Genomic DNA, 25,672 nt, shown 5'->3' on the forward strand with positions numbered 1-25,672 from the left:
TTTTACTAAATGATGAATGTTGTTCACCCTCTGTACAATGACCTTCTCAAGGGCAGACACCCACCCTTGTTTGTCTTTATCTTCAAGGCCTAGCATGGAGACTGGCCCTGTGTAGCCTTCATGTCTGAACCAGAGTGGCTCTGAGTGTGGAGCTGACGCATGAGAGGACAGGCAAGGTCTGATTGGCAAGGGACTGACAAGACGCAGCAGCTCAGGAGAGGCTGCTCTGGAAGCAGACTGCTGAGTCCAGTCTTGAACTTACTGGAGTGATGGGAAGAAAAGCAAGTAGAGATATGTGCTAGGAACCTGGGAGAAGAAAACTGGAGCAAAGCTTCTTTTAAGGATCAAAAGATTCTTTCAAGTGTGTTCCACAGAAGTGTTAACTGAAGCTCTGAGCGTGATTAACTCACCAAGGAAATAGGAATTCAGAAAAAGAGCAATCTTGGGACACAACTCTAGTTAATGAGAAGAAGTATAAAGAGAGATCTGAAAGTTTCTCTGGAGCAGTCAAAGAACTCTTCCTCTGGTTTGTGTTCCGAGTAGGTGTCTGAGGCAACGGCTTTGTAAAACAGTACAGATTATAAATAAAAGTCTGTGGGCAGCAACAGCAAAACAACACATTCGTTTTCAGTGCTACTGGGTCTTTCTGGCCCTGCCCACCAGTAGTTCGGGTCTACTTAGTTCAGACTAGAGAATTCCAGTTTCCTGAGGAAGGCCTCCACTCGCCGTGACGACCTCTCCTGCCTCCTCCCCACACCAAACCCAGCCTGGGAGATGATGCCCTCTCTTGGAACAGCACATCTGAAATTTCCTAAGGCACTCACATTCTTTTACTGGTTCATAGTCTTTAACATTTTTAAGGTGAATCTGGCCTTTGCAATTATCCGGTATTCATTATTATTTTTTCTTATGAATACCTCAAAATTCCTCTCTTCTAGTTGTCTCTGTTCTGTTGGTTAAATCAAGTCTCCCAACTGATAGACTACAGATTTCCTTAGGGTATGGTAGGGAACATTATTGCACTTCTTTGACCTTGGATAATATTTTTATCATCTGTGCCTTAGGCCTACCACAGACTAACAAGAACTACTGAGCTGCCTAGGTGGCATTTAGCACTAGAGACTATTGACTTTTGACCTTGAAGAGCACATAAGATGCTACATTCATTAACAATTTAGTAATCACACTATAAGTGTTCTCTATGGCCATTATTTTCACCTTCCTGTGAATCTATTCTAAAGGTGACACTTCTTAGGCTAATTACTATTCTATTTGTTTGAACATTGAGACATGCTTTCATATAGAAAAGTTGAACACAAACACAATTTACTTAAAGAATAATTATAAAGCAAATACCTAGGTTCAGAAACAGAACCTTGTCCACACCTTGAAGCTCCATATGCCCCCTCCCTGATCACATCTCTCTTTGTGAACTAGAAAGAAACATTTGGAATAATCATCTCTGTGCCTTTTTTTTTTTAAATGGTTTTACTGCCTGTGCATCCTAAACACTGTGATTGAATTTTGCCAGGTTTTGAGGGTCACACAGAAGGAAACTACTGTATCTATTCTTTGGTTGACTTGCTCCTTTCACCTGTTATTGTAAACCATGATAGTTGATCTTTTTCATTGTATCATACTTCATAGCATGACTGTGGTAAAATTTATCCAATTACTGATGTAAGTTTTGGGTTGTTTGCTGGTTTTTGCTATTACAAATATACATACACACACAAGGGAGTCGTTAGAATTGCTGAGTCATAATAAATACATGCCTTCAATTTTACTTGATGCTGCTGTTTCCCAGATTGTACCAGTTCATGCTGCCACCAATGTATAACGATTCTCCTTGCTTCATCCTTATTAAAATGTGTTGCTGTCAGACTTTTCAATTATTCTTTGATCAGGTGTGTATCTGTTAGTAGTGCATTGTGATTTACATGCTCATTTCTGTGGTTACTTAAAGAGGATGTTGGCCTTTTCATATATTGATCATCCTTTATGGTACTATCAAATCTTTTGTACCTTTTTTTTTTTTTTGAGAGAGAGAGAGAGAGAGAGAGAGAGAGAGAGAGAGAGAGAGAGAGAGAGAGAGAATTTTTAATATTTATTTTTTAGTTTTTAGCAGACACAACATCTTTGTTTGTATGTGGTGCTGATGATCAAACCCGGGCCGCACGCATGCCAGGCAAGCGCGCTACCGCTTGAGCCACAACCCCAGCCCTCTTTTGTACCTTTTTAAAATGAAGATTTCTTATTTTTACTGGTTTGTAGGTGTATTTCATATAAGTATTAATTGTTATATAGCTTTGAAAAATTCTCCCGCACAATAATTTGTCTTTCCACTTACTTTATATTGGTATTTGGTAAACAAAAGTCATTAATTTTTATGTAGTTGAATTTATCTCTCTTTTCCTTTAAGGCTATTTTTTTTTACTCCAAAGTCATAAAAGTATTTTCTCATACATGGCTGTGTAATTTATCTAAAATCCTTGGATTCAGAAGTATTTGGAATATAGACTCTTTGAATATTGGAAAGGTACTACAGAATATATATTGTATAAAACTTTCAACAACAACTGAGACCCATAATAAAACACATTAATATTTCTACATCAAAACATACACATAATGACCTAAGTGATGCATAAATAACAACTATAAAGAGCCCTGTTTAGCTTTAAGTCATATTTCTCACCAAATGAATTCCAAAGAGTTTGGTGCTTCCAAGGTTTGAAGATTTTTTTTGACTAGTACAAGCTATGGTAGCCTTATACAGTAAGAGTGGGATTGCTCATTTTGAGGAATTTACTGATGAGGCTGGTACCTGGAATTTGCCTGTAGAAAGATTCTTTACTACTATTTCAAATTATTGAAAGACTTATCTACTTGTATCAGTTACTTATTTTTCCTGAAATCTGTATATTCATCTGATTTTTTTTTTGCATTTGCTTATAAGATCCTCTAACCTTTGGATGTCCATAGATCCAGTTTCATTACTGATAAAAGTTAATGTATCTCTATTGTTCAGTACTATCAGATGTTAATTTTATTAGTTTTTCTTTTTGAAAAAAAATCAATGTTTTTTAAGTCTATTAAATGCAATGGTATGCTAGTGAATTTGCTGCAAACATAACAGAAACAAAACCTTGGCTTGTCTATTGATTTCCACAGAGTGAATGTTGTCCTCATGGGCAATTCCAAGCAACTTGTCTGCTGTCACTGAACATGGAGTTGTAAAGAGGTGTGCGTGACTGAGAGGCTGGCTCTGTCCTCCACTACTTGTTTCCCATCTCATCTCATTAATTTCTGCTCTTCACAATACTTCTGTGCTTCTACTTTATTCAGTCTTATTTTTCTCACTTGTTAAAAAGGGATATTTAGCTCAAGACATTTCGGGCTCTTTTCTAGTGTACTATAAGTACTATAAGTGTATACAAGACTATAAATGTGTTAGTCCTGCTTTAGCTTCAGTCCACAGGCATTGCTATTGTATTTGATTGTTCAGTTCAAAATATTTTTTCATCATTATTGACTTTGTCCATGGACTCCATAATAACATTTTCACAGTTCATGCTCTCTAGCTTAATAGCATTATGTTAAAAAAACTGAATTATTTCAATCTTTAAAATTTGTTGGTAATTTCTTGGGAATCAATCTAACAAAAGAAGTGAAAAACCTCTACAATGAAAACTACAGAACACTAAAGAAGGAAATTGAAGAAGACCTTAGAAGATGGAAAGATCTCCCATGTTCTTGGAAAGGCAGAGTTAATATTGTCAAAATGGCCATACTACCAAAACTGTAATGCAGATTTAATTTAATTCCTATTAAAATTCAATGACATTCTTTATATAACTAGAAAAAGCAACCATGAAATTCATTTGGAAAAAATAAGAGATCCAGAATAGCCAAAATAATCCTTAGCAAGAAAAGGGAAGCAGGAGGCATCACAATACCAGATCTTAAACTATACTACAGAGCAACAGTAACAAACACAGCATGGTATTGGCACCAAAATAGACAGGCAGACAAATGGTACAGAATAGAAGACACAGAGACAAACCCACATTTATACAGTTATCTCATACTAGACAAAGGCACTAAAAACATATATTGAGAACAGATAGCTTCTTCAACAAATGGTGCTGGAAAACTGGAAATCCATATACAGCAGAAGGAAATTAAACTCCTATCTCTCACCATGTATAAAACTCAACTCAAAGTGGATCAAGGATCTAGGAATTAGACCAAAGACTCTGCACTTAAAAGAAGAACAAGTAGGTCCAAATCTTCATCATGTCAGATCAGGCCCTGACTTCCTTAACAAGACTCCTAAAGTGCAAGAAATAAAATTTAAAAATCAATAAATGGGATAGATTCAAACTAAAAATCTTCTTCTCAACAAAAGAAATAATCATTGAGGGGAAAAAAGAGCCTACAGAGTGGGAGCAAATTTTTACCACATGCATATCAGATAGAGCACTAATCTCCAGGATATATAAAGAACTCAAAAAACTTAATACCAAAAAAACAACCCGATCAATAAATGAGCTAAGGAACTGAACAGACACTTCTCAGAAGAAGATTTACAACTGATCAACAAATATATGAAAAAATGTTCAACATCTTTAGTAATTAGAGAAATGCAAATCAAACTACTCTAAGATTTCATCTCACTCTAGTCAGAATGGCAGTTATCAAGGGTACAAGCAATAATAAGTATTGACCAGGATGTGGAGGAAAAGGCACACTCATACATTGCTGGTGAGACTGCAAGATGGTGCAACTACTTTGGAAAGCAGTGTGGAGATTCCTCAGAAAACCTGAAATAGAACCATCATTTGACCCAGCTGTCCCACTCCTCAGTCTATACCAAAAGTACTTAAAATCAGCATACTACAGTAACACAACCACATCAATGTTTATAGTAAACTGTGGAACCAACACAGATGTATATATACATAATGGAATATTACTCAGCATTAAAAGAGAATCAAATTATGGAATTTGCTGGTAAGTGGATGGAGTTGGAGAATATCACTGCTAAGCCAAGTAAGCCAATCCCCCCAAATTAAAAGCCAAATATTTTCTGATTAGTGGATGCTGATCTGTGATTGGGGGGGGGGATAATGGAGGAAGTTTGGATTGGGCAAAGGGGAGGGTGGAGAAGGGTCAAGTGGATAGGAAAGATGGTGAAATGAGATGGACATCATTGCCCTAGGTACATGTATGATTGCACGAATGGTGCATCTCTACATCATATACAACCAGAGAATTCAAATGTTGCACTCTATTTGTGTATGATGAATTGAAATGCATTCTGCTGTCGTGTATAACTAAGTAGAACAAATTAAAAAAAGGTATGGATAAGAGACAACATAAGACATCACAGGACATCAGATATCAAGGATGGGTGATTCTTATCAAGCCAATTTAGCAGAATTCTTGCCGAAGCCAGGTTAGTAGGGACAGAGAAATAAGAAAGAGGGAGGCCAAGGTCAAGGCCTAGTGGAGAAGAGGGCTCACAACTAACTAAAGTTTGCTCAAGGGGAGCCTTTGTTCCCTCCTTCTCATCTCACAGGAAATAAAGTCTCCAAAGAGGCCAGGGGAAAGTTGACAGGGTAACCCAACTGGGGCTGTAAGGGTAGGGAGACTCTGTCGCAGGATGTCATACACATACATGACTCTCGTTTTCCATTTGTTAGCTGGTTATGAGACCCCATTTCCTCCCAGTTACTCTGGTGGGTGTATTTTCTTCCTGTGGCGGCTGTAATGATTACCACAAACAAGGTGGCTTACAACAACAGAAATGTGTTCTCTTGGTCCTGTGGGCCAGCACTCTGAAGTATGCCTCCCTGGGCTGAAATAAGGGTGGGAAGAGCCACCACTCCCTCTGCAGGCTCTGTGGGAGAATCCATGCTCACCTCTCTCAGACAGTGTTCCCAGGCTGTGGCCACAGCACTCTCATCTCAGCTACCTCCTCACAAGGCCTTCTGCTCTCACCTCCTCCACCTCCCTCATAAGAATAGTGATTGCACTTAGGGCCCACCTAGGGAATTCACACTAACCTGTCCATCTCAATTACACCTGCAGGGACTTCATGATCTTAATCAAATCTAGAGGTTTTATAGATTTATTTGCAATAAAGTGATCATTGAGGCTTAAAAAAAAACATTTTTTTTTTTTGGCAGTTCCAAATAGCCAAATATAGTCAATTCTGGGGACATCTCAAGTTTGCTTTTGAGAAAGGGTAAATTCTGGGGCTAGCGATGTCGCTCAGAGGTAAGACCCTTGCATTCTCGGGGAATGTTCTTCTGAACACATTTGTTAGTCAAGTTTGTAAATCATGTTAAGTTTTCTATAGCTTGATTTTTCTCTTGCTTGCCTTAACATTTACTGAGAAATCCCTATGAAATCTCCACTTTGACCATGTTTTTCTTTGTGTTCTGTCAAGTTTAACTTTCCATGATTCACAGTAGGTGTTGCTTTGTTACTCAATAAGAATACCTTCTGAGAAACGCACCATTAGGCGACATCATTCTTGTGTGAACATCAGAGTGTACTTCCACTATGAAAGTCGCAGTGTCACTTGGAGACAGCCTTAATGAATGCTGTCGCATATGCAATCATTAAGTGAAACTTTTCATTAGGTACATATACCTCTTAAATGTATTTTTTCTAGCATGGAAGGCTTCCAGGACCCTCTCGCCCTCTTTGAATTTCGCGGGCGGTACTGAGACGACACACCTTTACGGAATGACGCCAAGGTGCAGGCATGCCCAGGCTCTGCTTCCACAGGCCGGCGGGCCTCGCCACGGCTCCGTAGCCCAACATCCCGCAAGGACCCGGGCACCCTTTCCCGCGCCGGGGAAGAGATGCGCCGACCAAGGGCAGCGCCGGTCTTGCTTCCGGGTCCCGCTTCCACCCCAAGCCGGGAGGGGGCGCTCTGGCGCGAGGACACCGCCAGACGCGGGGGTGAAGAGCCGCGTAAGCCCGCTCGCCGCGCCCTCGCAGGCCGAAAGTCCCCTCAGGGAAGGGCTCGGAAGTCCCGCCCCCGCGCACGGCGACGGCAGCTCGGAAGTGCCCTTCTAACCCCGGCCGTTCCGCCGCGAGCTGCGGGTAGTGGGCTAGTCGAGCCGAGCCGGCGGCGCACTTCCGGGGGCGTAGCACTCGCGCTTCTCCGCCGCGAGTGCGAGGGCCCAGCAGCTCGGCATGGCGGCGCCCTCCAGGAAGGAGCGGCAGGCGTGCTGGGGCGCGCGCGACGAGTACTGGCGGTGCCTGGACGCCCACGCCGAGGACGCGGCCCTCTGCCGGCGCCTCCGCAGCTCCTTCGAGGCCAGCTGCCCCCAGCAGTGGGTGAGTCGCCGGCGCGAAGGTTACGGCATTCTGATACCTGGGCTGGGGCGCGACGAGTGCGCGCAAACACTCCCGGGAGCTACCGCTGGGCGGGGCCCGATGTGAGCGTGTAGACCGCTCCGGGACGACGTGAGCGTGCAGACCACCCCGGAGCTACCCCGGGGCTGTGGATGGGCGGAAGCGTGCAGACCGCCCCGGAGATAAACCCGGTGCTGTGGACGGAGCGCGCAGACCGCCCCGGAGCTATCCCGGTGCTGGGGCCTGACGTGAGCTTGCAGACCACCCCGGGGCTGTTGACAGGCGGGAGCGTGCAGATCCCCCGGAGCTCCCTCGCGCGGGGGGACGGTAGTGAGTTTGTAGAGCGCCTCGAAGCCTCTGTGGGTTCTCAGACGTGAGCATCGTGGACTTCTCGGGGCTCTACTTCAGGAGCATTGCTAGACGACGCAGACCTGCTGTCAGTGCCCCTCCGAGCAGCGCCTCTGTGGCCCTGCAGTCTTGCAGCAAGCGCTCCCCTGCATGCTGTCAGCATCCCTGCTCTGCTCCATGATCTTGAGCCCAGGCTGTGTGAGTTAGCCTGCCTCTTGGGTGTCCGCCCTTGCCGCAAGTTCCCCTTTGCTCTCTTCTTGGTGTCACCTTGTTGAGCTCCTGCCCAGCTGCCACAAAATAAAAGCTGAAAGGTTTTTCCCAAGAGGCATGGGAGAGGGCCTTCTTCCAGAGACATTTCTTTCCTTCCACTGTAATTTTCCTTCTATTTGGGGGGGAAGCCATGTTGTGTCTAGAGTAACACAATAGGAAATAAGTCTCAGATTAGCCTAGCAGTTGAGCAGACAGGGAACTTGCCGGTAAGTCTCCTGATCCCAGAATCTGCCTCATGTCTTAGATGTCCCAGCAATCCAGGTGAAGAATGATGAGGACCTGCTCTGTACAGGGACAGTGATAAATGTATAGCTTTGAGAGAAGCTCAGTTGGAGAGGGGCTAAGTTCTGGCCTCTTGGGGCTGACAGGACAGTAGGACCTCTAAGTGGAATTGTATGTTGTGTGGTTGAAGATAGGACCTGAAACTCCATGCTCTTAATTTGCCACAAAAACACGAAGGACATGATCACCTTCATTTGGTATCCTTTCTGTAACAGCCACCCTAGACTACCAGGGATAAGTCTGTAGTGCCGCAGCATATGGACATGTTGTAGCCAGGGAGACACACACCAAAAGACAGATGCATCTCACTAAACAGGGAAAGAGTTACTGAAGAGTTTAGGGGAAAGATCAAACTTGGGTAAGTTTTAAATGAAGCACTTTTGATGGTGTTGGAGCAAAGCAGAGATTGTGTATGAACAGACCCTCATCATCTCTGGACTGAGAAGGGGACTTGGTAAAGACTGAATGTCAAGGGGCTAGGATTGTGGCTCAGTGGTAGAGCACTTGCCTAGCATGTATGAGGCCCTAGGTTCAATCCCCCTCCCCAAATGATTGAATATCATTTGCAAAAGTCCCATATTTGAAGCTTGTGCCTGGGGTGCAGATCAGGGATGCTTTTCTGGGCAAAAGTGGGATGCTTCTTCATTCTTACTGAAAAAATGTTAAAGTGCAAATTTGTGACCCCCTGTGATTTTAGAGAACAGGGTTTCTCAGTGAATAAGAAAGCAGGGCTCAAATCCTAAGACTCAAATCCTTTTGGATGTTGATGGCTGTAGCCCTTCCTTGGGAGAAACACTTGCTTGACAGCTGTTTCTCAGTTCTATCCTGTGGCTTGTTACCAGGCATGGTAGATTTCCACATTCTCAGTCCATTCTAATATCTGCTCTCAAACTCCACTAAAATATTTAAGAATTGGATCCTAAGAAAGGCTTTCAACAAAAGAACTAGTGCTGTCTGGTCGGCCTCATGGTGCACACGGGTGGTACTCTGCCCCTGCCTTGCCTGGCAGCAGCTCAGGTATACGCTGTGGCAGTTTTATGGCAGCCACATTTGCTTCCTTGGCCTGCATTTTCTACTTCTAGGATTTTGCCATGTCAAAATATTCTTCAGGGGCTGGGGTTGTGGCTCAATGGTAGAGCACTTGCCTCGCCCATGTGAGGCCCTGGGTTTGAACCTCAGCACCACGTAAAAATAAACAATAGAGGTATTGTGTCCATCTATAACTTAAAAATATATATATTCTTCAAATTCACTATGAAAAGAGGAAAACAAAACCAAATCATCAATAAACTTAACTTTTACCCTCAATTCATAAATGTAATTTTCTTATGTCTGTCTCAAGTGTTTGTTTCTGGATGAGTAATTTGTGGGTGATAAACATTAAACTTAGAACCACCCAGCATTTCAAATCTGAAGACTCCTAGCCTAAGCCAGAGCTTTGAGGACTCAGACTGCTGGAAGACTCTAAGGTTGTACAGTCCTGTAGAAGGTTCCTGGGCTAGCCAGAGAGCAGGGTCTCGAGCCCCTGAAGGTCTAACTCACCTGTTACCCCACTTCTCAGGGGCTCACTCCCCAGATCACTGACTGGTTCCAGAATACAAATCCCTTTGCTATTTCTGTATGGATTTATAATGAATAATTTGTTGCACTTAAATCTGCTTTTGCTTATTAAGCTGCATAACTTGCCCTAAGTTAAGCCTTTTTCATCTCAACAGATAAAATATTTTGATAAAAGAAGAGACTACTTAAAATTCAAGGAAAAATTTGAAGCGGGACAGTTCCAGCCTTCTGAATCAACTACAAATTCCTAGGAACTTCTTGAACTTTTCATAAAGGTTGAAATTATTCTTTCTGGACATTAAAAAATGCTGTGTTGATTCTGTGACAGTAGTAGTTTGACATGGCATACATCAGTACTTGTTCGCTGTGTACAGTACTTCATGACAAAATTGGACAAGTAACAGAAGATCCATGTTTCAACTATGAAGACTTGAAGTACAGTGGTTTAAATATACCTAGTTCTAATTTAGTAAGAAATTTATTTTAAGAAACTATTAAAACCAATTATAAAAACACATTGATCTTTTTTTTGGAATAGATGATGAGTAGTGGGGAAATATTTACAATGGATATTATAAATAGAAGCTGTCACTCTATGTTCTTGGGAATCAACACTTGAATATAGGCATTACAGCTTGAGGTTGGAAAAGGTTGAACTCAGAATACACAGGTAAAATGTAAGAGCCATCTATTAGAAAACCTGCAGCTAATGTTATACTAGATGATGAGAGAATGACTGTATTCCTAGTTAGTTCAGTGAGGCAAAAAAGGAAATCAAAGACAGATCAGGAAGGAAGAAATAAAGCAGGTTCTATTCACAGCTGATATAATTGAGAAACACTAAAGAATGGGGAAAAAAAAACGAAAAGGTATAATACAACCTAGAGACAATATTTGTAGATAGCATAGTTCATGAAGGACTTATATATACAAAATATAAAACCAAAACCCCCTTTTATGAAAAATCATCTGGGCATGGTGGTGCACACTTGTAATGCCAGCAGCTCAGGAGGCAGGAGGATCACAAGTTCAAAGCCAGCCTCAACAGTTAAGATTGTCTCAAAAGCATCTGGGGTTGTGTCTCCATGCTTAAACACCCCTAGGTTCAATCCCTGGTGCCAAAAAAAAAAAAAAAATTGGTGGGCATATTATGCAAATAGATACTGAAAGATAATATACAATGGGAAGTAAACATGAAAAGTGCTCTATTATTAAATATTAGATTAATGGAAATTAGTACTTCGATGATACATCATCACTCCCCTCTTAGAATGACTTTGAAGTTGACAATCCTCAAGGCCGACAGGAAGGTGCAGCAGTTACTCATTCCCTGCAGTGGGTGTGAGACCTAGGAAAGCCCCTCTGGAGAGCAGTTAAGAGTGACGGTGACCCACAATCCAGCAGCCTCACTCCTAGGTCTTTCACAAATGAACTGCAAATTATATAGGGATGTTTGCTTAAAGCAGCTTTATTCATGCCCAGGTCTGGGTTTCTAACACTGTTCTCCAGTGAATTGTTGCCAGGGCTCTTAGAGATGTCCCACTCCACCAAGGAGAGAGATGAAACAGACCTAGAGCATCATGTAAGAGTAAGGGAGCAGTAAGAACAAGGTCCCAGAAGCCTGCTGAGGACACAGGATGTCCACACTGATAGAAAAAAGAAGTCTTCTCTAACAAGGAATTCCAACAGGTGAATAGAGCACCAGCAGTACATGCCACAGAAGTAACTACTGCAGGTAGTGTCCATCCTGAACACAAACATCAGTGGTGGACAGAACAAAGAGACATTAATAAGTACAGTTGCAACTTCTCATATGACCATTAAGTATGCAGGAAAAATCATGACTTTCCCAATTAATGCAACTACTTCTAAAGAATAAATCTGTTTGCTCTAAATGCAGTGATTCAGCTGTGGAATGTAAACTGTTAATGTTTAATGAAAAAAAACTCCCTGTATTCCTGTCAAGGAAGTTTTTGAGAAATTAAAATCTAGAGAAGAAGAATTAATGTTAAGAAGACAAATTAGTGCTTAGTACTGGGCAACTTGTTCTTGTTCCTGTGCACAATGGTGTGTGCTCTTACTCTTGTTTGATTAAAATTAGGAGCCTCTTTTTTCAAGTTAACCGCTTGCCGTAACCGTGGCAACGGTTCCAGTCAGTAAGTCAAGAAAGAATAGTCAAGGTATAGGCCAATAGTTTGGGACATTTTTAACTATTATTAAAAGTTAACTAAGCAGAAATAGCTCAAAGCAAAACATGAACTGAAAGGAAAAATGCTTATACATAAGCCAAGATACATTCTTCTATTCTAATTGTAGCTACGTAATACTTTGTTTCTTTGAATAATGATTCCTGTTTTGTAACCACAAAGTACTGTGAGCCTGCCAAAATGAAAAGTATACATGATTAACTTCACAAGTAAAGATTGGGATTCAGCACCTTCACTTTGGTGTCTGTGTTGTTTCTCCACTCCCCTTTCACTGACTCCTCACCATCCGTTCGTCTCCTAAGACCCCCTTTTGGAGCTGGACTCTGACATTAGAGAGAGAATTTTTAAAATATTTATTTATTTTTAGTTTTCGGTGGACACATCATCTTTATTTTTTTTAATGTGGTGCTGAGGATCGAACCCAGCACCCCGCGCATGCCAGGAGAGCGCACTACCGCTTGAGCCACATCCCCAGCCCCCAGGATGTCCTTTAATGACTGCCACAGTCTTGACAAGAGCCACAGACTCCAGTGCTCCCCTTCCACGGGGAGCTTGCTTCCCCTACCCTTGAGGCAGGCTGGGCAGAGTGACTTGCTTTTGACAAAGGCATGGAGAGGGAGAGAGCAAATTTAGAGAACAATGCAGCAGAAGAGGTCTTCACCAGATGGAAATGGAGTCGTGAGCCTGCCCCGCTGCCACCATGTCTGTCTAACCTCATGGCAGAAGAGGCCCCTTCACCTGCTCTTAGAACCTGTAACCTCCAAGGATATGCCAGACAAACCCAAATCCTGGGACGTTTACAAAACACTGGACCAGCACTCTTCAAAATAACACTTAATGTAATGTGTATCCAAACCTGGATTAGCTCCAGGGACAGGAAAAGGACAGTAATGGAAAACAGGAAACTGGACTCGAGTCTGCAACTTGGTGAAGAGCACCTCGATCAACACCAATGTCCTAATTCAGATGAATGCACTGTGTTTTATAAGATCACTTAGGCATCACAGTGAAGCAGGTATAAGGAAACTTCTGTGCTATTTTTGCAGTCCTTGTGCAAAATGAAAGTTAGTTTCAAAATTATAGAAGAAAAAGTAAATATATGGGTATGAACTAGGAAATTTGTTACTAAAAGACCCAGATATAATTGAAGGTCATTGCTGGATGGTGATATATGGTTACTATTAAATAAGAAAGTCAAATTACCAAATTAAAAAAAAGACAGAAGAAGCCCACCAACAAACACTCAGTGAACTTCATTCTCAGCTTCAGCAGCAATTTGGAGGAGTCATTCGAGTTCTTTGTGTTCTCGTTTGTAGTTTTCTCGATACAGACTATTTCTAACCATTACTTCATCTCTCTGAACAAAGATGCATTTGAGAAATTTCCTAAGAACTTAATATGAATGACTATGGCCTACTTCATGGTTTGTGAACTTTACAGGGAAGCTGGCTTAACATCTTGTCAAACAAGGTAGGGAAGGCAGAGTACTGCAGGAGGCCAGACTACCTTCCTCCAGTGCCTTTGCCTTGGTTTCCTGCTTCGTCCCCATGACCTCAGGGTTCCGGTGCTTGGAGGTGAGGGCTGTTCAGTTCTGCCTCACTTTGAGTGCACTTTGTATTCCTGATGATATTAACTTCTAGAAGGACTTTTTTTTTGTTAAATGTTGTTTTATTTTCATAATTATGTAAAATGTTTTATTAATAAGCAAAATCATGTATCTATATAAAGATTTATCAAAGGAGAAAATATATAATGATATATTTAAGGCACATGAACAAGTTTTTGGCATTAAATTGCAAGAACAAAAAAAATTCATATCCCAATAAATGTCAGAATCTCTTTCATTATTCCAAATAGTTTAAAAAGCAGTCAAGAGGCACCGTGACCACTGAGGTAAGGCACAGGCTTCACGATGAGGCTCCTGTACGCCTGAGCAGCTGCTGCCTGGTGTACTCCCAGATCAGCAGGGCCCCGCTCACGTGCACGTTCAGTGAGCGGATGACGCCCTGCTGGGGAATCTCCACACACATGTCCAGCTGCTGTAGAAGGTTGGCAGGAATGCCTTCCCGTTCATTGCTGAGGAGGAAAATGCAAAAGATCTGAGTTTTCTGACAATAACAATTTTTTTCCTGGTTATTCTGTTACCAAATCAGACAGACAGATGAAGGAAGTGTGGTTTCAGGAAATAAATAAGACTAACAGAGATCTACAGGTCAATTCTGTGTCCTCCTGACCCTCCTGGACAGGTGAAATAAAAGGAAAACTAGGGGGTTTCCATCAACATTCCAGGCCAAAGGCACAGCTGAAGGCCCAGGAAAACTGCCAGATGAGAAACACATTCCAAGGGCGCAGGGAGGCCACTCACCCCAATAGGAGCAGCGACTTCTCAGGGAAGCAGAACTGGGCCAAGTCTGAGCTGTGGGCAGTCTGCTCCACACCAATGACCGTGTAACCTGCTGCCCTTTTCTGTTGCAGATAACTAGGGAGCTGATGCGGCTTCACCTGAATGTCAGTTTGTAAAGAGCAGAAAATAAATCAGTTACAGCCCTGTGTGGAGTAAAATGAAAGTTAACAAAAAAAACCTCTTAAATTAGTTAAAGGTATTTTTAAAGGAAAAAAAAAATCACAACTATATATATTTTTTTAAGAAAACCCTCCCAACTCACAACTTTATAAGAATTATTTCTAAATCAAGAGTGAGCTGTATCAGGACACATTTTACTGAAAATAATATCGAATTATTGATGATTTCTAAAAATAAAACTGAAATATGGAGAACAGAGTATTCTTTTAAGTATTGTTTTTAATCTATGAAAGGCTGAATTCCTACAAATTCTTGCAGAAGGCCTGCCTAACACATAAAGACAAAACACTGCCCCAGTAAAAGTCCAATAACAGATTACTTTCCACCCACCTCCACCAGAGGAAGCCACTGTTCAGCTGAGACACTGAGGTGCTGAAACTGCTTGTCACGGACACAATGAAGGTTGCTGACCACCAGCACTGAGGCCCCGAACACCTCACAGGTCCGGCACAGGCCTGTACAGAACACCTGTGTCATCCAGACGGTCCTCATCATCACACCACACTCATCAGATCCCACTGCTTCCCCAAAAGCTCTCAGAGGGCTAAATGTAGAGGACACAACCAAAGCGGGCAGGGGACCAGAGTCCAGGTCCAGAGATTTCAAGCAAACTACCTGGAAAACCATGGTTTACCTCCTAAATTAGTTGGTTTATCAATTAGCGAGGCCACTACAATCAGTCTGCTGATGGACTTTCCAAGTTTGGCAGCACGGTCCTGGAGCACAAGCTCCAGGTCTGTGTCGAGGAGGTCGTGTCCCCACGGGATGATCTTCTTCTGCACATCAGCCTGCTCAGAAGGGCCATCTGCTTCCCTTGAGCCAGTGCCTGGGAAGAGAGAGGACACCAGGGTCCACGAGTCAGGTCCAGTGTCTGTGTGGGTCAAGGAGCACCCACTGAGACCGACCTGTTCACTGACTGACTGAGAAGCTGCTTGGATCCAAACATGTCACCATTTTCAGTAGTAATTCTTGGATTTCAAATTCAGCTCTAGTAATCAATATATTATAAGACATTTCATAAAAACAGAAGATATACTATGGTTCACATTTTCGCATATACAAAATTGGGAAGCAATTTAGAATCATAGTTGTTTAATATTTTTTTCTTAGAGGTAAATAATGGCATATTTTACAAACAACAACATAATATCAAATTGGAATTTTTATGGAAATATGTTCCTAAAAAGAATATAAATGAAATTTTTTTTCTTAAATTTCACTAGAAGTACCTGGGGTAACTTTCTAAAATGAAGGCTGTGCCATAAAAGAATCACCTCTTGACTCAACTGGTGGGCACCAGATGTCATTAACCTATCTAACTTCAGGGTCTGCTCGAGACAAGACTGAGTCCATGCTGGAGCTCTTCCTTTGTCCCCCCAAATGGACCACCAGCCAATGAACAGTCGTTTGCTGGGGATGGGGCAGATGTGCAGGAAACCACGACAATCCCAAGGGCATGCTCACACAGGAGGGATGAGTAGCATCCGTGGCAGGAGTCAGACCCAAGGGCCCAAGGAGGGAGGTCACAGCTTCCAGGGGAGACAGCTGTGCATGTGCAGATGTGGAAGGAAAGTGACCTGGGCATCAGTAAGTGCTATGGCTTAGCTCAGCCTGCACCAGACCACAGGCTCTACCTGTCTGAGGTGAGGGATTTATTCTATACAGAGGAGCCCCTGGGGCATTTGAAGATGGGGGATAATGGCAGTGATATTGTTTGATTAGAGAAATCCCTCTTGGGAGTGATGTTGGGAAGCACTGGGCTGAGAACGGACACAAGGCTCGTGCACTGGCCATGGTGGAGACAGTGAAGTCGGAAAGTCCTCACCACAGGGGGTTGGAGGGCAGGAGAAGCAGCCAGCTGGCTGAAGCTCCACCACCAAGGCTGGGTGGTGGGTGGATGTAGCAAGAGGAGACCAGGAAAAGAATGACAGAGTGACCATTAATAGAGGGCACAGAGAGGAGGCGAGGTGGACAGAAAGTGGAGTCCAGTCTGGATGTGCTGAGTTTAAAGAGCTTGAGGAACAGTGGGCTGCAGAGGTCTAGTCAGCTCAGGCCGAGAGACGGAGGACTGCAAGCAGGTAGCTCAGAGGGGAGCTTTCAGAAGTGGCCACTGGTGAAGCGCATGGGGAGAGCACTGAGCATGATGACCAGGCCAGAGACCTCAGAGACAAGGAAGACCACAACACAGATCCTCTACTCCTGGAAGGGGCAGAGGAGATCCATATTGTGGTCCTTCTGGAAACCTGATTTTTACAGATACAGAGCAGTGAATATTAACCAACCACCTATTCTAGAGAACAGGGAAGCTGCTGTCTTGCTGCAGCCAAGCTGCCTCTCCCCTGGAAGACTAGGTCAAGGCCACACCACACTCCCACACCTCCACTGCTGCACCAAGGTGGGCAGACAAGAGGCGTCACCCACCCCTGCTCTACGTGACAAAACCAGTGAATTCATGTACAAACAGGGAAATAAGGAGAAGCAGCTCTCTACCTGCGTCCTGCTGGGACCAGTCCCCGGGATTTAGCTCATAGAGCGGAGTCCGAGAAAGGCGCCACAGGGGCCCTGAACCTGAAGGGACATCTGTGAAGCTGGAAAATCTGTCAAGGGTGATCCACTCCTCTTCAATGACGCCCGAGAGCCGTGGGAGGGTGTAAAAGATGGTCTGGAAACAGAATTGTAAAAATAACAAAGAAACATGACATGTCAGCAGCAGTACTCTGTTACTGATGTGCTCTCCCAAGCCCTCTGATCTGGTCAGAGCTCTCATTACCAAGTGATACTCAGAACCTAGATTCTGGCCTCCCATGTTCCTCAGCTGTGTGGCATTAAGCAAGTCGGAGCCTTCTGTCTCTAGATCCCCATAAAGTGAGGACACAGTCAGATTCCAGCAGCAAGTGAAAGGGCTCAGGACCTGCACAGGGGCTGCTGGGCACAGTCACATCTGAGCAGCCCCCCTGCACTGACCTTTTGAAAGAAAACCCAGCACAGGGGTGCTCACCATGGGAGGTGTCAAGGGGGCGAGGCCCAGATGCTGTGCAGCTCAAGTAAAATGCTGCCTTGGGACAGCGCTCCTGTCCTCAGGAAAGCTTTTAGCATGCGCATGGTTTTCTGGTGCCACCACAGCTGTGCAGACTTAACTGGCATCCAGACCACAACCGAGTGTGTACCAGGTCAGTACCGAGGCCCACTCCACACAGACCAGACCATTCATCAGGTCACATACAGTCATGACCTGTGTGGCAGCAGGAGGCAGGGGCCAAGGGACCGAGGGATACCACAGATGCAGCAGTCCTGCTGGGAACCTGACCAGAGGAGGCTGACAAGGCCAGGGAGGCCAAAGGGTCCTTCAGGAGACCTCAGGCACCAAGGGATGCAGAGCAGAGGGGTGTAAGACACAGGAACAGCCCTGACAGTACTGGGAGTGAAGCCCCAGAGGATGCTCAGGAATATTCTCCAGTGTGTGGCTCTCGATATGCAGTTCTGTGTTTAGAGGCCAGTCCATGGGTAATCCAAGGATCACTGGCGTGCACACTGGCTGAAGCTACTGATGCCAACCAGACCTCCCAGGGAGTAGTCCTAAGTCCAAGGACTGGAACTCCATACAGCACATTATAACTAGAGCTGCAGGAGGGAGAAGGTGCTATGCTTTGTTCAAAGTTAGTGAGTTACACAGTGCATTAATTAACTGTAAGAAACGGGATCGTGGGTCTTAAAATTATATAAGCACTTTCTGTTACAACCAGTGAGGGGGTACATCATTTGCTCTACAATTTTAATTACCCAGACCTAAAATATGCCATGAATGAAAGAACAGATATTTTCCTTTATTACCAGGGGGCTTCCATTCAATAAAATCTCACCTGCACCTGCTCTTACTCACTTGCCTTTTAGGAATCTGCTCTGATTTCTGTTTAGAGTTAGAGTTTCCCTTCCAGGACTTACAAGCCAGACAGACACATCCCACTGCTAAGGGGGTCTGCAAGCAAGCCTGCTGCCTAAGGTGACAGAATCCTACTCAGGAGTCAGGAGGCTGAGGTGACTGGGAGGACAACTGGCCTAGTCTCCAAAGTCTCCACAGTTGGCATCAGGCTGAAGTCACAGTAGGCCCCTACAGGCGGCTTTCTCTGCTCACCTCCAGACAGTAATCCTCCAGGGGGTGAAATGTGGCAAAGAAGAAGTGGTCCTGGATGCGCTGCCAGTTCTTCTTGGCATTCCTAGGGCAGGGAGCAAGGCATGAGGTGCAGTAAGGGACCAGACGACTCTGCAGGGTTGCACCGTGGGTAGGCGAGGACTGTCACTGTCATCCAGGCTTATACTGCAGCTGGCATCTCTGGGACCAACCTACTTTACAACGCCCCCCTCCTTTGGCCTTGTTGGGGATAGACCCAGGGCCTTTGCATGCTAGGCGAGCCCTCAACACTGAGCACAGGCCAGGCCATAAAATCTCACATTTTAAAATGGAGCTCAAAGAAAAACAGAGCAATTAAGTGACCTTCAGTAACCTGAGAACTGGGGGTTCAACTTCTGTTCTGAGAAGTAGGTCCCTGAGCCTTAGGTGCAGCCACCATCTAGCAGAGCAGGAAGGGGGTGAGAAGCCTCAGGTGGTCTCAAGCAAGGTGGGAAAAGGACCTCTGCCACTGCCTGAGGACAGGAGCCCTCTGGGGGGACCCTTTTCTCCAGGAGAAGCAGCCATTCCACAGTCGTTTCTACTCCTCAGCCCCACCCACTGTCCACCTGCACCGCCTTTGTCACACTAGACACACAGAAAATGAGCAGGGCTTACATCGCAGCCCATCGGTCAGGTTTTAAAAGGCAAAAGTAGAGGTAAAAAGAACAACACAGAGAGACTCAGTTTAAAGTCGGGATCATCAGCACCAAAACCCACAGCAATTCTGGGACCTCTTGCTGGCAGGCCTCATCTGCTTGGCCAGGCACCTCCTCCGCTCCCCAGCACTGCAGCCAGAGGCAGAAAAGGAGGAGGGAGCACCTCCTCCCACTGCCTCCTTCCAGGGCTCTCCAGCAGAGCCAGGGAAATTGACATTGCCTCCTTCCCTCTGCTCTGTGCTGGCCCACCAGCTAACTATTCAAATCAGGTCCAGCATTAAAACAGAACCTCACTACGGTTTCCTTCAGAGGGATACGTCATGGCACTGCCATGTGATGGAATGTTAGGTCCTGTTGGAAGAAACACTGATTTCCCAGCATTACAGAGAGGAAGACTCAAGGAAAGGACACGAGGTGCAGGCTAGGCAGTGTCCAGGGTGGGAGTGGGACCAGAGCACGGTGCGTGTCCGACCACTTGGGGCTTGCTAAGCTACAGGCCCCAACCCCAACACCCTGCCTGTTGTCCTGGCTCCTGGGTGAGCGCTTGGTGTGGAGGAGATCCTAGAGGAGCCAGAATGGGTGGAACTGGCGGGGCAGGGGGCAGAGGGCAGAGTCTGCGCACAGGGAGCAAGAGGCCCTAATGGTAGGCAAACCAAGGTCCTGCTGCAGCTCCACCTGGCCCGGCTCCTGGGCCTGTGGCTGAATGTAATCCAAGGAGTGGGTGCCCGCCAGGCCGGGCCTCTTCCGCCTCCCCTGGCTCTGGTAGAGCAGCGAGTGGCCATCCTTACCCTGCACCATGCATGCTCTCCACCTGGCTGAGACTACACTCTATGAGAGCCGTCCACGCGTCACACTCCTCCACGCAGAGGGCTTTGCACACTGCCCAGACCTTCTTCAGAGCTATCAGAGCGTACAGCCGGATGCTAAAGTTGTGGCTGAGACCCCATTTCATTGCAATGAGGAGGGCCTGCTTTAGTACTCGCCTCTGGAAAGAAAGGGAGACTCCGTGAGAGGTGCACAGGTGGGCAGCTCGATCCCAACTGAGGGGAAGGTGGACACATGGGGAAATCCTCCCCACGCCCCCGAAGTGTCTGCTCAGTGCCCTCCTGGGTACATCCGCTCACGCATCAAGCCTACCCAGGAAAGCAGGCGCTTTGGGCTGCCTGTTGTCACAGCTGCGGCATGTCCCCTACCCCAGAGTTCCTATGCCAACCTGACAGAGCTACAGTGCTGTAGCTAAGCTGGACTGAGGACATAGCAGCTCCTGTAGGAGCCAACTTGGTGACTCTGATGTGCCCCTAAGTGAGACCCCACAGTGCCGCTCTCCCTGCCCTGGCTTCTGAGCTGTGTGTTCCCTGAAGGTGACCTTAAACCACATGGCAGGCATGTCCGTAAAGTTAAGAAGAGGAGAGAACAACGAAATAGTGTCAAGTGCCCTGTGGTCTCTCCCTGTGAACTCTAACCTCACGGCCTAGGAACAGAGCACAACACCACCCTGAATTCTGAATCACCTGGTTCCACTAGTCAATGCTGACAGCCACGGGGACCAATGTACCTTAATGTGGAAGCAGACCTCAACTTTTGACGCACCAGAAGCTGCCTGGATGCTCCCACCACACGCTCCCCAAGCCACCTAGACACACTTGCCAGGTGCCCCCAGCTGAGATTCTCGGGAGCTTCTCCTACTGAGGCACAGCCAGAGCCACCAGGTGCGTGGTCAGCCCAGGACCACGCCCTGGCCCATGGCTCCCGAGCAGGGCTGAGGCTTTCTCAAGTGTCGCCAGCACTGCACTTCAGAGACACATGCATGGTCACACCACTTGCATGTGTCTCTGAAGAGTCTCCCCCCCACCTCCCGTGAGCAGCACTGTGATGAGTGCTATGTCACCACAACAGTGGCAGGGCAAAACTCAGGAGGAGGTGGGAGGACACTGAGGACACTGAGGAACTCAGTGCTCAGAAAACAGAGTAACAGTGACATGCAGAGAGCAGGTCCCCAGGCCAAAAGGAAGAACAGCTCAGGCCGGGAGCATGTGGGAGCCGAGACATCGGCACAGGCTGCAGGACCAGGCCACTCACTTCAGAGGGAGAAAGCCAGCAAGTGAACCCCACACAGGATGCCACTTGGCAATTGGGAAGGCAAAAAGGGAGCGCAGAGTGCCAGCTACCATGCCTATCCTGCTCAGGGGCACCCGGCACACACAGCGACACCTAACTTGGGCAGCACTGCGAGCCCCCTATGAGGTACACAGGCAGCACTGCTGGGTGCACAGCTCAATGGGGGTCACCCACCCTCACAGAAGTGGCGCAGGCGAGGCAGACGTCCCAGAGTAACACAGCCTTGCAGGGCCTCCCTGACCTCAGGACCCACACCTGCTGCTCCCTGGGCCCTGGCCATTGGCTCACTATCCTCTTTGGGGCCTTGTTCTTAATCTTCTTCTGGGAAGGGTCCTCCCCGGCCACCCCCACCCCCACAAGGAGTTCCTCTGCAGAAGCCCTTGTCAAACACCCCACTCAAGGAAGGCAGCCCGTTAAAGAACCCTCACGCTGCCAGGCTTGGGCATACTCCTATCCTTCCAGAAGCTAGGAAGGATGGCGAGTTCAAAGCCAGCCTCGGCAACAGTGAGGCATTAATTAGCTCAGTGAGACCCTATCTCTAAATAAAACACAAAGTAGGGCTAGGGATGGGGCTCAGTGGTGGAGTATCCCTGAGTTCAATCCCTGGTATCCAGATATACAAAAAACCCTCATAAAAGCAAAAACCATCCACATCAACAGAATCACCACTAATGTGACTACAGATGTGGTGTCTACTCAGTGTGCAGGTTAGTGCTAAGGTCTCACTGTGGGGCTGTGTATATGCCCACCAAGCCAGTGGAGGGACAGGGACAATTGCAAAACTGCAAGAAACACTTTACACTTCAACACTGGTACAAATACACACAGCACCTGTTTTGAAACTCAAGTTTAAAATCTTCTTACAAATAATATGAACTTACCTTTTCTGGAATATTTTGAATGATAATGTCCAAATGTGACAAAACAGATAAAAATGTACAAATACTTGTTTTAAGTTTTTCTTCACCCTGAAAGAGAATTAGATAAATGACCACAAGTGTCCTGTGAGCCAAGACTCGCCAGCCCAAGGGGGACTCTGCAGCGGAGGACAGCATGACCTATGCAGGGACAGGATAGAAAGCCAGACAGGACAGGGCTCCCTGGATCCAGGGTAGGTGCACATTTGGCCCTTGGAAGGCAGGCATAAAGCCTGTACTGCACAACCCTGAGGTGGGGCGAGCCCAGGACCCGCCCTGTGAAGGCCTGGCCTGCAGGGTAGGAAGGGCAGCCTCAAGAGGAGGAGACTTGGGAGCAGGAAGAAGACCAGGGGAAAGGAATAAGAGAGACAGAGACTTGGCGGCTGAGGCAAGGCAGAGGTTGCCAAGGACGGGGCGGGGCAGGGCAGGGCAGGGCAGGGCCCTAGCACCAACACAGTCAACAGGGCACCATGGGAGACTTGAGCTGTGGAGAAAGGCTACAGAGGGCACAGTGGCCAGCGGGGACCTCCCAACAACGGTGACGTGGGCTCAGATGCCATCAGTGATGCTGGACTGAGGGATGCCAGATAGACTGGAGAGAAAAGTGACCTTGGGCAGGAGGACCAGGCTGGAACCTTCCCTGTGGAGCGTCAGAGGACCAACTCCTCCATCTAAGGAAGTGACGGGTAGTTTGAAAACTCAGGAAAGTGTCACAAAGTTCCTGTTCTGGTGGAACAGTCCAAATTCTAGTGCCAAGATGTGGTGCTTACATGCCACAAAGACCTACACCAATGAGACTGAGTACTGGGGAGGCCCCTTCCTTTAGGAGCCATACTCCCCGAGATCGAAGGGGAGAGCATTGTCTAGAAGAGGAGTGGAGGGAGGCGCAGTGGCCTGCATGCAGGACTGGCCCAGGACCATTAGAGGCCTGAGTGGTGTATAGCTCCTTGGTGGCTCCAGGGGACCCAGCCTCCATTCTGCCGCCTCTGCAGGCCCCTCCCCATGGAGGACACTCATGTGGCTCCATACTACAAGCACAGCGGACAGACACTGATGGAACACTGCCTGTCAGCAGGCATCCTCAAGGTCAGGCTACCCCAGGAGGGACACAGAGGGAGGCTCTGTAGCCACCAAGGCTGGCCCTGCTATTCTCTGCAGCTGGGGTGACAAATGTGAGCAGAAAGGCCATCTGGAAGTCCCCGCAGGCACACAGGGCCCTAGCACCAACCCAGTCAACACGGCCCAGAAACACCAGAACACTGCTGCCTACACTGGGAGGCTACGGAGAGTCCCCGCAGCAGAAAACCCAGGTATAGACATGGGAGGACACAAGAGAGGCTGGAGGCTAGGAGGTTAGGAGGCCAGGAGGCCAGCACTGGGCCTGACCACTCACCCCAACATGGTTCCCAAGAGTGGCTTCAAGAAAGAAGCAGCACTGAGCAGCGAGGGAGGGGGCAGGAGAGACACAAGCGGGCTCCTGCTTTCCTACTATGGTCACAGGCAAAATGTCCCTACGGAAGGCACGCACTTCATTCCTCATCATGCTTTACTCCAACAGCACACAAAGATGGCCTGGTGCCTAGCAACTGCACGGCACCGTGTCCTCACTCCTTAGCAACAAACATTTCCACTCTTGCCATTTTGGAATTAGACCGGCACTCAAACAGAAACCGTGGCACAATTGGGGTGAACTCCAGGGACTGCTGTCTCCTCAACTAACTCAGAGTCGGCCAGTAGTTTACCACGCCAACATGGCAGGGCCACTCTGGGTCAGACCAACAAAGACAGCAGCTGAGACCATTTCCAAATTTAATACATTAAACATTTACTTACATAAGAAAAACAATCCCAGAACTTTGGAAGAAACTGAGGGAACTTATGAAGAATCAATATAATGATCCATTCTATAAAATATTTTATAGATGCTTGATTGTTGATAAAACCAGCTTGGAAAATCTTGTCAATAATCTCATTCAAGAAATTCTGAGGAAAAAATAAAGTTCATAAATTCAGTGGCTGTGTTATTAACTTTTTAGCAAAGTCCCCACTTTACAGAAGGCTTAGTTATTCATAAGTGACTCACGGACTCTCTACCTCTCCAAAAACCCTACACAGTGTCGCTGCAGTGCCTGTGCCCTGCAGGCTACATTAGTTCTATGGGGCAGGCTCCTCTGTCTGTAGGTTCCAGGGCAGGGGAAAGAAGCGATTACAGGGCAGGCCTGGTAGGCCAGGGAAGGCCAGGGAAGCTCAGGGGTGGCCCTCTTACCACTGCTGCTTCGGGCCAAGTCCCTGAGCTCCAGACCCTCCCACACTCTCCAGCCTCTCTCTCTCTCCAAGACTGCTCTTCTTTCTGAGTCACGGTACACTAAGGGGCCGGTGGGGAAACAATTCTCTGTCTATATAAGCATGTTGTACATCTTCTTACAGAAGAACATCTTATTTTAATATGACTTCTACTTGGAAGAGGAGTAGGAGAGTCATGTTAAGCCCTGAGTCTGCCACAGCATCGGGCATGGACCCTGGAATGGGACTCTCCTGGATCTGGCTCCTCCTGCTCACTGGCTACATCTCTAGGGCAGGCCGCCTGACCTCTAAGCATCCTCACCTATAAGACAGACATCCTTATGGCCTGCCCTGAAAGTCTGTTGCGACAGGTAATGAAACCACAGATAGGACCTTGAACTCCCAGCAATGGCTGCTCAGGACACACTGGCCCTCTCTTCCTCGGGCCCCACCTACTGAATTCCCCCAATGCCATCTTTTGCGGGGGCCCTCGTCATTCCAAGAAGAAACACCCAGTTAGCTGTAAAGCTGTAACGCTCCTTTAGATGCACTTCTGTGCTGCAGGAAGTGGGGCACATAGTACTTTGAAAGACAAGTGCTACTAAAAGGCCTACGATGAGGTCAGCAGCTCCCGCCCACTTCCACCTGTGCCACCCCAGAGGTCATTGCTAGCTAGGTCCTCAAAAGTTCATCCAATAAACTCAACATACTGTCACTGAAACATTCTCATAGACAGAAGGCAAGGGTTCATAAAATTGTAATAAAAAGGCTCAGTGATCATGCCTATAATCTCAGGGACTGGGAGGCTGAGGCAGGAGGACTGCAGATTCAAGGCCAGCCTCAGGACCTCTGTGAGGCCCTGTCTTAAAATAAAAAATAGAAAGGGCTTAAGTTATGCTCCA

General features: G+C 46.4%; 2 protein-coding genes and 1 long non-coding RNA gene across 6 annotated transcripts in view; 2 read left to right on the top strand and 1 right to left on the bottom strand.

Moving 5' to 3' along the window:
- The window catches only part of LOC144367295 (uncharacterized), a 490,767-nt gene that overhangs the window by 461,452 nt on the left and 3,643 nt on the right, over window positions 1-25,672 (top strand). For both annotated transcript variants that reach the window (XR_013426619.1, XR_013426620.1), the window contains exon 2: window positions 10,850-25,141. This is a non-coding gene — a long non-coding RNA (uncharacterized LOC144367295). The remainder of the gene's footprint in view (window positions 1-10,849; window positions 25,142-25,672) is intronic.
- Coa6 (cytochrome c oxidase assembly factor 6) lies at window positions 7,054-12,279 on the top strand. The gene is made up of 2 exons (XM_005320367.5): window positions 7,054-7,359; window positions 9,993-12,279. Exons 1-2 carry the CDS (start codon window positions 7,216-7,218, stop codon window positions 10,086-10,088), a joined length of 240 nt encoding a protein of 79 aa, XP_005320424.1. The 5' UTR covers window positions 7,054-7,215; the 3' UTR covers window positions 10,089-12,279.
- The window catches only part of Tarbp1 (tRNA guanosine 2 -O-methyltransferase TARBP1), a 49,095-nt gene continuing 37,290 nt past the window's right edge, over window positions 13,868-25,672 (bottom strand). For all 3 annotated transcript variants that reach the window (XM_078023071.1, XM_078023070.1, XM_078023069.1), the window contains 9 exons: window positions 24,321-24,470; window positions 22,452-22,538; window positions 20,241-20,437; window positions 18,761-18,842; window positions 17,119-17,290; window positions 15,263-15,454; window positions 14,959-15,083; window positions 14,410-14,546; window positions 13,868-14,120 (listed from right to left, as the gene is read on the bottom strand). In XM_078023071.1, the coding sequence (XP_077879197.1) occupies window positions 13,952-14,120; window positions 14,410-14,546; window positions 14,959-15,083; window positions 15,263-15,454; window positions 17,119-17,290; window positions 18,761-18,842; window positions 20,241-20,437; window positions 22,452-22,538; window positions 24,321-24,470 (1,311 nt within the window). In that variant the 3' untranslated portion in view covers window positions 13,868-13,951. The remainder of the gene's footprint in view (window positions 14,121-14,409; window positions 14,547-14,958; window positions 15,084-15,262; window positions 15,455-17,118; window positions 17,291-18,760; window positions 18,843-20,240; window positions 20,438-22,451; window positions 22,539-24,320; window positions 24,471-25,672) is intronic.

Source organism: Ictidomys tridecemlineatus, chromosome 10 (assembly GCF_052094955.1).
Source record: "Ictidomys tridecemlineatus isolate mIctTri1 chromosome 10, mIctTri1.hap1, whole genome shotgun sequence".
Classification (NCBI taxonomy): Eukaryota; Metazoa; Chordata; class Mammalia; order Rodentia; family Sciuridae; genus Ictidomys; species Ictidomys tridecemlineatus.

What these genes read in the sequence shown, in the direction of transcription:
- Coa6 (XM_005320367.5), top strand. Translation starts at nt 7,216, where the DNA reads ATGGCGGCGCCCTCCAGGAAGGAGCGGCAGGCGTGCTGGGGCGCGCGC. An exon ending in CCAGCTGCCCCCAGCAGTGG is followed by an intron (nt 7,360 to 9,992) that starts GTGAGTCGCCGG and finishes TCATCTCAACAG; the next exon opens with ATAAAATATTTTGATAAAAG.